The sequence below is a fragment of the Lithobates pipiens genome, unplaced genomic scaffold (assembly GCF_037356315.1).
Source record: "Lithobates pipiens isolate NorthernLeopardFrog02 unplaced genomic scaffold, aLitPip1_a1.2 Scaffold_1, whole genome shotgun sequence".
In the NCBI taxonomy this organism is placed as follows: domain Eukaryota; kingdom Metazoa; phylum Chordata; class Amphibia; order Anura; family Ranidae; genus Lithobates; species Lithobates pipiens.
In genome coordinates, this window is record NW_027507685.1 from 203,317,684 (window position 1) to 203,330,798 (window position 13,115).

Below are 13,115 nucleotides of genomic sequence, written 5' to 3' on the forward strand. Positions count from 1 at the left end.
CAGACTACATCTCGTGGGGGGTCTGTTTCACGACCCTTGGGCCGCAACGCCCTGTGTATTCTCTCAATAGCCACCGGTGTCTGCGCTGGTCTGTCAAGGAGATCATTAAACAGGCCCACAACCGTTGCCTCAAGTTGGTCCGAATCCACTGATTCTGGTAGGCCTCTCACCCGTATGTTGTGTCTCCTCCCTCTGTTATCTAAATCCTCCTGATGGCGTTGGAGGTCTCTCAATTGAAGGGTGTGGGCATCAAGTGTATGGGTGACCTTTCGGAGGACATTGTCATGCTGCAGCGTTTTCTGCTCTACATCTTGCACCCGGTCCGCAATGGCGCGTATGTCTAGCCTCAGGTCCGCTATGGCCGCAGAGAGAGTCTCTTTTATGTCCGCCGCCACTGCCCTCAAATCTAGCAGGCTCGGGTGTTGTTCTGCGCTCAGGAGGGATCCCTGATCAGATATCCCCCCGCTATGTGGAGCCCTCGGCGGTGAGGAGAGCGGGGCCTGTGTGAGCGTGACGCGGGAAGCCGCCATGTTGTCCCGCTGAGAGCGGAACATGTCGGGCAAGGTCTGGCTGAGGGTACCTCGTTGCCGCCTCGGTGAGCGGGAGCGGGATGTCGATGAGGTCCGGGATGCTGTGCCCATCGTCTCCGGTGCTGTGTAGCAGTGTCACGCGTCCGTGTAGGCAAACGGGCTGGATCGCGGCAGGAGCTCAGCTCTTAGGCAGCCATTCTCTCCCGAGGTCAGGCCACGCCCCCCTGGTTTATGCATTCAAGACCTAGCAAAAACTTTAAGAGCAATTCCATGGCCCTTAATTATACAAGGTCTGAAGGAAGAACTGTCTGGGCCATCTAGAGCTAGTTGGTGAATGTGAGGCAATACATAGAAATACAATACACGAGGAAAGATTAAAGGAACTGAATTTATTCTCTTGAGAAGAGGAGATTGGGGGGGGGGGGGGGGAATCAATACATGTAAAAATACAACTTATCAAATACAAAGAACAAAACATTCCTTACACTGTGCTCAGCAATTCTAATAATTAATTTCAAGGATTACAAGGAATTACAAGGAGGTTCCTACTCCCTCTCAACCAAGAGTAGGGATGAGCCGAACACCCCCCGATTCGGTTCACACCAGAATGGACCGAAAATTTGTGCGTACTTTAGAACCCCGTTGAAGTCTATGGGACTCGAACGTTCAAAATAAAAAGTGCTAATTTTAATGTCTAATATGCAAGATACTGTCCTAAAAAGGGTTTGGGGACCTGGCTCCTGCCCCAGGGGACATGGGTCAATGCCAATTTTTTTTTTTTAAATGGCAGTTTTTTCGGGAGCACTGATTTTAATGATGATTAAAGTGAAAAAAAAGTGAAATATTCCTTTAAATATCGTGCCTGGGGGTGTCTATAGTATGCCTGTGAAGTGGCACGTGTTTCCCGTGTTTAGAACAGTCCCTGCATAAATTGACATTTAACGGAAAAAAAAGTAATTTAAAACTGCTTGCGGTTTTAATGTAATATCTGGTTCTGGCAACATGGATGAAAATCATTGAGAAAAATGGCATGGGTAGCCCCCCCTGCCCATTACCAGCCCTTTTGGGTCTTGTACGGATATTAAGGGGAACCCCGTACCCATATCAAAAAAAGGAAAAGGGTGGGGCCCCCAGGAACTATATACTCAGAACAGCAGTATACAGGCGGTGCAAACAAGACAGGGACTGTGTAGGTTTGTTGTGTTAAGTAGAATCTGTTTGTAATTTTGAACTGGTACATTTTTAAAGTGTAGCTCCAGTCAAAAAATCAGTTTTTAAGATTTTTGGAAAACATAGGGAAGGGTTATCACCCCTGTATAATTTTTTTTGCCATCCGTCTTTTTTCATCTCACTTCCTGTTGTCTCCTTCCGTTTGCAAGTAGGAGACGTTTGTAAGTTGGGTGTTTGAAAGTAGGGGCCTGCCCTATATGCTCTGCAGAAATGGGGGCCTAAGGTGTTGGTGTTGCCACAACACTGTAAGCCCTCAAAGTGACTCTTGGGGGGCGCTAGAGCATCCTGCTGTGAACGATTATATCAAGAACTGTAATTACATTCCATTGTTGAACAGTGGTAGAAAAACTGGGCCTTTTGGTGGTGGTGCTGGTGCCACAACACTATAAGTCCTCACAGTTACTCTTGGTGGGCGCAGGAACGGGCCCTGCTGTCAAATATTATATCAAGATTTGTAATTACATGCCCCTGTTAAACAGGGGCTGAAAAATTGGGCTGGTGGCACTGCTTGCTGGTGCCACGACACTGCAACCTTTCCTAGATACTCTAGTTGGAGTGCAGGAATGAGCCCTGCTGCTAAGCATTGCATTGAAAATTGTATTACACGCCCCTGTTAAACAGGAGCTGAAAAATTGGGCTGGTTGCATCACCCAGAACCAAAAATGTTCTTCCAAGATATCAGCGGGGTCATTGAGGAGGAAGAGGATAGTAAGCAACATAACAGGACAGTCACTCAGCATCAGCATACGCAGTCTTGAAGGGATGTGAAATTTCCCAAAAAATTATTTGGTTACATCAGCTTCAGGTGCTTGGTAGCTGGTGGTGATCCAAGACTGATTAATCTTTATGAAGGTCAGTTGATCAACTGAGTCGGTGGACAGGCGCACCCTGTGATCGATTACAAAGCCACCAGCAGCACTGAAGGTGCGTTCCGAAAGAACGTGGATGCAGTACAAGCCAGTAGTTCAATTGCATACTGTGCAAGCTCTGATCCATCCTCAACACCCAGTAAGCCAGAGGATTTTCGGTGGGAAAGGTGTCCAAGTCTGACCTTGCCCCTAGGTATTCCTGCACCATGTAAATCAGATGCTGGTGATGGTTGCTGGAACCATGCTGTGAATCATGAGCCAACAATGCACTGCGAAGGCGCAGTGCATTGTGGGTCGTGAGCACCACACGAATTTGGCGCGAACGGCCCACAGAGTTCTGGCTTCGCCGAACAGGCGAACAGCCGGTGTTCGAGTCGAACATGCGTTCGACTTGAACACCAAGCTCAACCCTAACCAAGAGAATGATACATCAGGAGGACATTTACTCATAGTTGGAGTTATACCCGATGGAATGAAGCGTGAGTTGCTGCAAAGGAATAGATTCAGTCCATGGACGTCTGTTTGTCACATGTATAGTCTGAGTCTGTCCACAAGTGCCAGACTGTCTCAATTTTTTTTAGGGCAACCCAGAGACAAACGGGTAGCTTTGTATAGGGGTACAACCCTATTGATTAGACGCTTCCAGAAGGACAAGGTAGGGGGCCTGTGGCTGATTTCCACTTGAGCACTATCGCCTTCCTGGCATAAAATAATAAGAGACCCAATAAAGTACGCATAGCCCTATTAAGGGCTAAAGAGTCAACTAACCCAAGGAGACATTCCAACCTTTACAGGCATATGCATAGTAGTCAGAATATAGTCCCCTTAGCCCCTTTACCCCCTCAATTATGAAGTAATAACCATAATGTGTGGACATGTAAACTTGATTATTTGGGAGAATTTGGGTTAGCTTAGTTTATGAGGTTGTTATGGCTGAGCAATGAATTTGTCTTTTGGAAGTCCACAGGAATTGAGATTTCTAGGTGTACATAACCCTGTTAGACCCCTTTCACACTGGGGCGTTTTTCAGGCGTTTTTCATGTGCTTTAGCGTTAAAAAAAGCGCCTGAAAGAAGCCGCAACTGCAATCCCAATGTAAAAGCCAGAGTGCTTTCACACTGAGATCCCTTTCACACTGGGGTGTTTTTCAAGCGTTTTTCATGCGCTTTAGCGTTAAAAAAAGCGCCTGAAAGAAGCTGCAACTGCAATCCCAATGTAAAAGCCCGAGTGCTTTCACACTGAGGCGCTGCGCTGGCAGGGCGTCAAAAAAAGTCCTGCAAGCAGCTTCTTTGCAGCGCTTTTGGAGCGATGAATACAACGCTCCTAAAGCGCCCCTTCCCATTGAAATCAATGGGAAGCACCTGTAAAACGCCTGAAAAGCGCTATTGGCAGCAGCGTTTTGTGGGCGCTTTTAACCCTTTATTTGGCCACTAGCAGGGGTTAAAAGCGCCCCAATAACGCTCGAAAAGCGCTGATAGTTTAAGCGGCGCTTTACGAGCGTTTTTGCGGGCGCTGACATTGTGAAAGGGTTCTTAAAGCACTCGGGCTTTCACATTGGGACTGCAGATGAGGCTTCTTTCAAGCGCTTTACAGTCGCTTTTTTTTTAACGCAAAGGGCTTGAAAAACGCCCCAGTGTGAAAGGGGTCTTATAGTCTGTCCCCTTTGCTCCTCAAGAGGTTGCCTGAGGTTCCTTGAGCTGGGGTTAATTGATATCCCATTTGATCATGCCTGCATAGTTCCATCATGAACATTATATTTTTAGCTGTCTGTAAGGATTGCATTCTTCCTACTGACCACCAATATAAGGAATATTTTTTCATTACCACTAATGATTTGGCCTTATTAAGTGTTTCCTGGGACCTGAAATTTGTTTTAGGGGTTCCTCTGGGTAAAAAGGTTTGCATAGATGGTGAAAACAGTATAACTATATACTTAAAATGTAAACAGTAGAGCATATTGACTGTGTTCTGCATTTTTCCACAACACTTTCATTCATTTCAGAACTTTGTTCACAGTTTTAAGTTGGTCATACATGTCACAATTTGTGTATAATGACCAAAACTTTGTAATGTGAGGAAATGCCTAAACAATCAGTTGAATTTTTAGTAGTAGCAGATCTAAAAAAAAAAAAAATTGTACACTCAAACTCTAATGTCTATAGTTGGCTTTAGCAGGGCTGCTGTTAGAAATCATGGGGCCCTGTACAGTCTACCCGATGGGGCCCCTTTTAAACCCACCCTTGACCCCTCCCCAGGCTCCTTCCCTGACCCAACCTCTGCAGATTTGTCACTGTTTACATATGCATGCATACTGTGTCCCAGGAACTAGATGTTGCTGCTCACATCTTTAATGGGACCCCTGTTGGCACGGGAGAGCCCAATAAAGGTGATGGAGGGACAGTGGTGGAACCCCCTTCCACTGCCTGTAAAAGTAATCCAGGGGCTTCTTAGCCACTAGGATTACTTTTACTTTGTGCAGACTCGTCGTGGCTAAAAAATGATATCTTGATCATTGCTGCAGCGATGACAAAGATATCACCCTTCCAATCCAGCAATGTACCAGTATGTTGCTGGACAGGAAGCGGTTAAAGGGGGTGATTGGGGGGGCACATGTTTACTGCCCCCCTCCCAAATGCAAGTGTAAAGTAACATCACACTGCGTCCTATGATTATCACATATTATGAAAAATGCGCAGGTAGCACAGTCAGCATGTGCTCTGTCATGGATCTCACAGTGTCACTTGGCTTTTGGGTGCTGACTTTGTTAACTTATGGCTGTACCGTGTGTACAGTAACTATAACCCAATACAGCCATAACAAAGTAAGCACCAAACAGCAATAGGACACACTGTAACAGATCCTTGACTGAACACATGCTGACTGTGCTGCCTGCATGAGTGTCATAATGCTGATAATCATGACCTGCTATGCTGTACCTAAGTGAGACGCAGTGAAGGATTCAACTTCTGTGCTCCACTCACTGTGTGCAGTGCATGTGACCCCCCAGGTTCTTGCTCCCATCATTGCAGCCTATCTCTTTCATCCACTGAGCCGCCTGTCGCCTTGCCTGAGTCTCAGCAGTCAGCAAAGGAAAATGAGAGGCGGAGCCTCGTAGTATCACTCCGCCAGGGAAGGCAGTGGGCAGCGGCAGCCGGGACTAATTAGCTAACAGAATAATGTGCGGGACGGCTTCATGTACATGCGCCCGAAAAAGGAAAAATAGTCCGAACGCTGCGCTCATCTCCTAGGCCTATCTGTAGACCAGATAGGGCCCAGGAAAATGTTAGAAACCCCCTTCGCTCAGCAAGTAATAGCGGGGGAATGGTTTTGAAATTTTAATTTGCATAAATTAACTGTAAATTTGCCCGGGCCCCCCTGTGGAGCTGATGGGGGCTGGGCCCAGTACAACAGGGCTGGCTGTACTGCCCTATCAGCGGCCCTGGGCTTTAGTGTAGAATTTTAAGGAACAATTTCAAGTTTATCTTGCTTCACATTGAACTGTCTTTTTAAATAAAACCTTAACATTTTCTTTACATACCTTACTTTTGAAAATGAAGGGAAGGCTGGAGTTGAGCTTTAATTCACATAATATTTTGTGTTTTCTCATCAGTGGGCTCATGTTCAGGCCAAATACAGGTGGCTCAGATTGGCTGTGACCAATTCTTGGTACTCATAAACAGTAAGTCTACTTTACATTTGGTCATTACTACCATAGTTATAGCTGAATTTTAAAGTGGTTTTTAAACATCAGACATGAAATATGAACAAAGAATATCCCTCTATAGTGTGTACTTTATTAAGCCAAGTGTCATGTTTGTCTGCTATCATCATGAATAATTTCTGACAACTTTTCCTGCCACCCAGAGAAAAATGGTGACAGGGGAGGGACCTCCCAGCTGATTGACAGCCTCTGGTCTATTCCTGTGTGCAAGGGGGTGTGTCCCTTCCCTCCAATCAACTGTCCAAGCTCTCATCACTGAGCTCTGCAGAGTGTAACTTCAGCTCTCCGCCCCCTTTTTCTTTAACTCAGTATTTTGAACGGCTGTAGAGAACAGGTGCAACTTATGTAGGAGGTTTTGTTTCATCTCTGTGTATTACCCGAGGCCAGTCACTTCACTGGGTATATGTAAGGGTTTACAACCACTTTAAGTATGGATATTTTGCATAGTTGGACCAGCGTAGGGTAAGTGCCATACCTGTGGGACCCCCAGCTCTCCATCTTGTCCAATTAGAAAACACTTTGCATTCATTGCGAAAATACAAAGTGTTCTCTGAATTGCACCACCATTAATGGGTATATTCTAGGGACCAGCTAACTATTTTATGCTTTGTTACATTAAAGTCCAATTTAATTTTGTTTAACCACTTAACCACTACAATACAGGGCACTTTCACCCCCTTCCTTCCCAGCCCAATTTTCAGCTTTCATCGCTCTAGTGCTTTCAAAAACAATTGCGCGGTCATGCTACACTGTACCCAAATGAAATGGTTATCATTTTGTTCGCATAAATAGAGCTTTATTTTGGTGTTATTTATTCACGACTCCGTTTTTTATTTTTTGCGATATAAGCGCAAAAAAAGCGGAAATTTGGAAAAAAAACAATATTTTCTTTTTTCTATTTGAAAAGAAATCCAATAAAATCAAATTTTGTCATAAATTTAAGCCAAAATGTATTCTGCTACATGTTTTTGGTAAAAAAAATTCCGTTAAGTGTATAATAATTGGTTTGTGTGATCAGGGACATATGTACGCAAATGATCATGTACATATGTGTGCAGGTGATCATGTACATATGTGTGCAGATAATCGTTGGGACATGTGATTTTAGTGGGACATATGTGGGGGACATGTTTTTATTATTAGGGACATGTGTTATTATTTGGGGACATGTATGTTTTGGGGACATGTGTGTTTTGGGGACATATGTGGGGACTGTGTTTGTACTGTGTGGTGTGTTGTGTGTTGACACTAGACTGATGATCAGTGAGTAAAAAGCAGCTCATACTCACTGATCATCAGCCGGCTGCAGCGTTCTGCTCTCCTCTCCTCAGCGATGACTTCCGTGTGAGGAGAGGAGAGCCGATTGCCTAGCAACCGGCTGTTTGTTTACATCACATGACGGCCGTGATTGGACACGGCCGTCATGTGATCAGGAGGGCCAATCACAGAGCCCTCCTGCCGATCTGAGATGTGCCGTGTCCGGGTGACACGAGCACATCGGGATCGCGCCGCTGCGTGGGCACGCGCGCGCGCGATCCCGCTACTTCTGAAGGACGTTCCTGAACGGCCTATCAGGAGTAGACGGCTCCGGGTGGGAAGTGGTTAAGGACCACCCCACGCACATTTACTGCAGCAGGGTGGCCCTTGAGCGAAAAATCCCATACCTGTACTTGATTCCTTCTTCGGGGTCTGGGGCAGGCGTGCCCCTGGAGACCCATTCTCGCTGTGATTGGACACAGCCGTAGCCAATCAGCAGGTCAAACAGACATTCATAGAGAGGCAGAACAGGAGTCTAAACAAGGCAGACTGCCGTTCTGCTAGTAAGACAGAGATCTTGTGTTTCTGCTAAGCAGGAACACTGATCTCTGTATTTCTTCAGTTAAGTACCTCCCCCACAGTTACACGCTCATAGGGAACACAGTTAACCCTTTGATCACCCCCGATGTTAACCCCTTCCCTGCCAGTGTCATTAGTACAGTGACTGTGCATTTTTTAGCCCTGATCACTGTATTAGTGTTACTTCCTGTCAGATTTGTCTGCCACAATGTTGCAGTCCTGATAAAAATCACTGATCGCCGCCATTACTAGTAAAAATCATAAAAAAAAGTCCATAAATCTATCCCGTAGTTTGTAGATACTATAACTTTTGCGCAAACCAATCAATATACCCTTATTGAGATTTTTATTTTTTTTAACCACAAATATGTCGCAGAATACATATTGGCCTAAATTGATGAAGACATTTTTATTAATTTTTTTTTTTATTGAGTGTGTTTTATAGCAAAAAGTAAAAAATATTGTTTGTTTTTTATTTTCAAAGTTGACGGTCTTCATTTGTTTATAGCACAAAAAATAAAAACTGCAGAGGTGATCAAATACCACCAGAAGAAAGCTCTATTTGTGGGGAAAAAAGGACACAAATTGTATTTGGGTACAGTGTCACACGACTGCACAATTGTCAGTTAAAGCAATGCAGTGCCGTATCGCAAAAAACAGCCTTGTCAGGGAGGGGGTAAAACCTTCCATAGCTGAAGTGGTTAAATTGGCTAAATATACTGTATTCTAGGTACATCAAAACGAAAAGTGTTTAGCACCTTATATAGTTTTGTTTCTTTAGAAAGCTGCCACAACCTGGGTAGAAAAGCCTGTCCCCAGCCAGCATGCTACAGCGAAGGGCCCTCGCTCTCTCGGCATGTCCCCGCTGAGTCAGAGCAAAAGATGACTCATGTAGGGTCATCCAAAGTGCAGTAATTTGCAGACTTGTACAGAGAGACCACTGCTTCCACACAGAGAGCAAGGGTTCTCTCCAGCATGTGGCAAGGGTTAGGCTTTGGCTACTTTTTTTTTTTTTTAACACTACCCCACCGCACATGCCTCTACATCTCCCTGCTGGAGCCATGCTCACTTGCTTGGCTGGGCAGTGTGGGTTAACTAGTTATAGATGTGTTCATGAGAGTACTTGGCCATTGTGGTAGTGGCTAGTGACTTTTGTAAGTGTTTAATGATAGTCCTCCTTAAAGTGGTTGTAAAGGCTGAAGTTATTTTTTATGCATTCTATGCTCCCCCCCCATTGCCTCCGCTCGATCTAGTAGTGTGCACAAGAGCCTCGGCTGTCCAAGGACTCCCTTTCCTCATTGGCTGAGACAGCAGCGGGAACCATTGGCTCCCACTGTTGTTAATGAGAGAGCAGGGGGCGGGGCCATGTTGTGTGTGTGTGTTATGGACACATAGAGCAGGGCTTAGGAGCGAGCATGCGCCAGTGTTCCCATAGAAGGCGGATTGCTATTGGGGGCACTGGTCAAGGGGGATGAACCAGGAGCGTCATCGGGGGACCAGAGAAGGCTGCTCTGTGCAAAAATCATTACACAGAGCAGATAAGCATAGCATTTTTTTGTTTTTTTCTTCTAAAAATAACTGTCAGAAACCATGAATCAGACAGAAGTACAGTTAAATCACATTTGTTTAATAATAAAAGTAAATAGAACAAACGTAGTCAAAACATAGCCATAGTAACCGGAACTTATAGTCAGACAAGTCAGGAAGCCAGAGATCAGTAGTGGAACAGCAAGCAGAATCTGGAGCCAGAAAGAACGTCAGGCAAGAAAGTCTTTAACAGGACCACAGGAGATGATCTCTGCCTTCGCCTTGGTCAACATCACAGAGACTATCTGGGCTGGACAGCTTAAGAAGGCAGGACTGACTAGCAGGATATCATCAATAGGCGAGTCATTCTGGCGAGATAGAATTTTGCACATAGCCAAAAGCTGAGCAGCCAGCTCAGAGAATGAAGGGCTGAGCCCAGCCCTGACAATAACCAACTTTAATACAACTTTAAACACAGGCTGTTACGTGCTGGTTAACATTGTATTTGAACCTGTATTCTCTACTCCATCCACAAATGTTGATGACTTTTTTTTTTCCCCTAGACACACTAAATGTGGTGGATCACCATGGTGAACCCCTACACACATCTTGTGTCCCGAATATCTTTTTCACTTTTCCAGTGGACTCAGTAGGTGAGTATGGGTTATTTTCCTACAACCTTAGCTGTTTCTTTAATTTAACAGTAAACTACACTTTTGCTAAAAAGAAAAAAAATAACTCAAACTTCTCCTCTACAGTGATGTGATTTTCTTAAACTTTAAAATGTCTTGCATGCTATAATGTACCCTGGATGTCTCCTGAGTATCGTATACAAATTAGAGGCATTTATTGCAGAAAGTGTTTAAAGTGGTTGTAAACCCTTACAAACCACTTTGACCTACAGGTAAGCCTAGATTAAGGCTTACCTGTAGGTCCAAGAAATATCTCCTAAACCTATACGGTTTAGGAGATATTTGCCCGAAGACAGGCACCGCTGTCTATGGCGCATGCACCGTAGACAGCAGCGCGCAGGCGCACTGAGCGCGGCATTTTCAACAACGGAGCTGCCGCGCGTGTCGGCTCCCGTGCGCATGCGCAGGAGTGACGTCATTGCGGCTCCGCCGAATGACAGCGGCGGAGCTGCGAGACCCCCCCAAAAAGATGGATGCGCCGGACTACAGGGGACAGCGGTGACATCGCTGGCTCCTGTGTCAGGTAAGTGACACATAATGGGCTACTATGCGATGCATAGTAGTCCATTATGCTTTGCCTTTGCAGGGAATGAAAGAGGAAGTAAACCCATCAGGGTTTACTTCCTCTTTAAAACCCAGTTAGTTTTCTTTTCAAATCAGGCACATCTGGAATAGAATATCCTGTCCCCTCTGAGCATGCTTTGGAGTAGGACCTCTCTGTATGGAAGCAGTGGTCTCTCCGCAGAAATTTCACAGTCCCTGAAAAAAGTCTTCCAATTGGTTCCTGATCAGTGGTCTCAGCCAATGGCATAGGGGAGAGGGTGGGGGACCTCTCCCTGTCAGAACACAATAGTACAGTAGGGGAGATCACTGTACCAACATCGCATGTCAAGTTTCTTTTGTTTGGCCCTGCTGGGTTAATCAAACAAAAAAAAAAAAAAAACAACTAGTAGGTAATAGACTTTAGGCTATGGGGCAGAAGGCATTTCTAAATAGGTAATTGAGATGCATTTTTGCCCCCCCCCCCCCCCCCAACAAAACCCCGACTATAACTATTCCTAATATTTTTTTGTAACAAAAGTGGAATTACATTTTAACCACTTAAGGGCCGCCTCCTGCACATATATGTCAGTAGAATGGCACGGCTGGGCACAATCACGTACCTGTCGTGGCTCTTTAAGTGCCCAGCCATGGGTTGGGACCGAGCCGCTGCCGGCGCTCTCCCAACCCAGTCCTAAGCACCGTGGCCGCGGGACCAGTGGACCCGATCGCCGCTGGTGTCCCGCGATCGGGTCACAGAGCTGAAGAACGAGGAGAAGTCTGTGTAAACAAACCTCTCCCCGTTCTTCCTAGTGTGACTGTCACCGATCATCTGTTCCCTTTTATAGGGAAAGACGATCAGTGATGTCACATGCCAGGCCACGCCCCCCCTACACATAACGTCACACATAACCTCTACATTGCCCCCTAGTGGTTAACTCCTTCACTGCCAGTGTCATTTACACAGGAATCAGTGTATTTAAATAGCACTGATTGCTGTATAAATGACAATGGTCCCAAAAATGTGTCAAAAATGTCCGATGTGTCCGCCATAATGTCGCAGTTACAATAAAAAAAAATATTAATAAAAATGCTATAAAACTATCCCCTATTTTGTAAACGCTATAACTTTTGCGCAAACCAATCAATAATCGCTAATTGCGTTTTTTTTTTTTTTTTTTACCAAAAATATGTAGAAGAATACGTATCGGCCTAAACTGAGGAAAAAAGTGTTTTTATTTTTTGGGGATATTTATTAGAGCAAAAACCTCTATATTTGTTTATAGCGCAAAAAAAAATAAAAACTGCAGAGGTGATCAAATACCACGAAAAGAAAGCTCTATTTGTGGGGAAAAAAAAGATGCCAATTTTGTTTGGGAGCCACATCACATGACCGCGCAATTGTCAGTTAAAGCGACGCAGTGCCGAATCGCAAAAAGGGGCCTGGTCCTTTGGCTGCAAATTGGTCCGGGGCTTAAGTGGTTAATGTGTTCTTGTACTTTCCAGATTTTACTTGTATTTGACTATACCAACTGAAACCTACTTGCAGTTTTTTTTTAAACTAGTTCTTGCTTTATTGTAGCGGTTTCTGGGGAGTATGTCCTTGTTTTGAGAAACAAAGGTTTCCAGGTGTTGAGGCTGCAGACTGCAGAGGTAAGACATTATGGCATGTTTGTAAAAAATAATAGTTCACCATCAGTCACCAAAAATAATAAACGGTCACCCCATACCTTCAGTATAATATCTAGAAGAACATACATGATGATTGCAGAAGCTACAGAATAAGAGGCTGCGCTGTTTTTTGATGTTGTTAGAAAAATGTAAATGTGCCCTGCTTGTTCTTAACAGCCAATCGTGAGCTATCCTATTGAAGCATACGCTCAAAGTGTAATTAGCCTGATTTAATTGAATCAAATGCTTCTGAAAATGCTGATTAAAAAAAAACACTTTTATCACTTTTGCACTTTGGTGACAAAATAGTTTAACCATGATTGCGATGATCTGAGCATTTAGGCAGTAAAATTGGGTATCTCATTGGTTACCTAGATCCAGCTTCAGGATCAACCAGAACAAAACAACTTTAGAGTGTAAATTCACCCTATACCTTCCCTGCCCCAAACCCTGGTCCTCGTTGCACTTCCATCCATGGGTGATGAGCTTTCACTGTCCAC

The 13,115-nt window shown here is 44.7% G+C and overlaps 1 protein-coding gene across 3 annotated transcripts in view; it reads left to right on the forward strand.

Moving 5' to 3' along the window:
* The window catches only part of MAP4K1 (mitogen-activated protein kinase kinase kinase kinase 1), a 250,064-nt gene that overhangs the window by 235,017 nt on the left and 1,932 nt on the right, over positions 1-13,115 (forward strand). For all 3 annotated transcript variants that reach the window (XM_077480613.1, XM_077480595.1, XM_077480604.1), the window contains 3 exons: positions 6,239-6,307; positions 10,276-10,365; positions 12,527-12,597. In XM_077480613.1, coding sequence (XP_077336739.1) covers positions 6,239-6,307; positions 10,276-10,365; positions 12,527-12,597 — 230 coding nt within the window. The remainder of the gene's footprint in view (positions 1-6,238; positions 6,308-10,275; positions 10,366-12,526; positions 12,598-13,115) is intronic.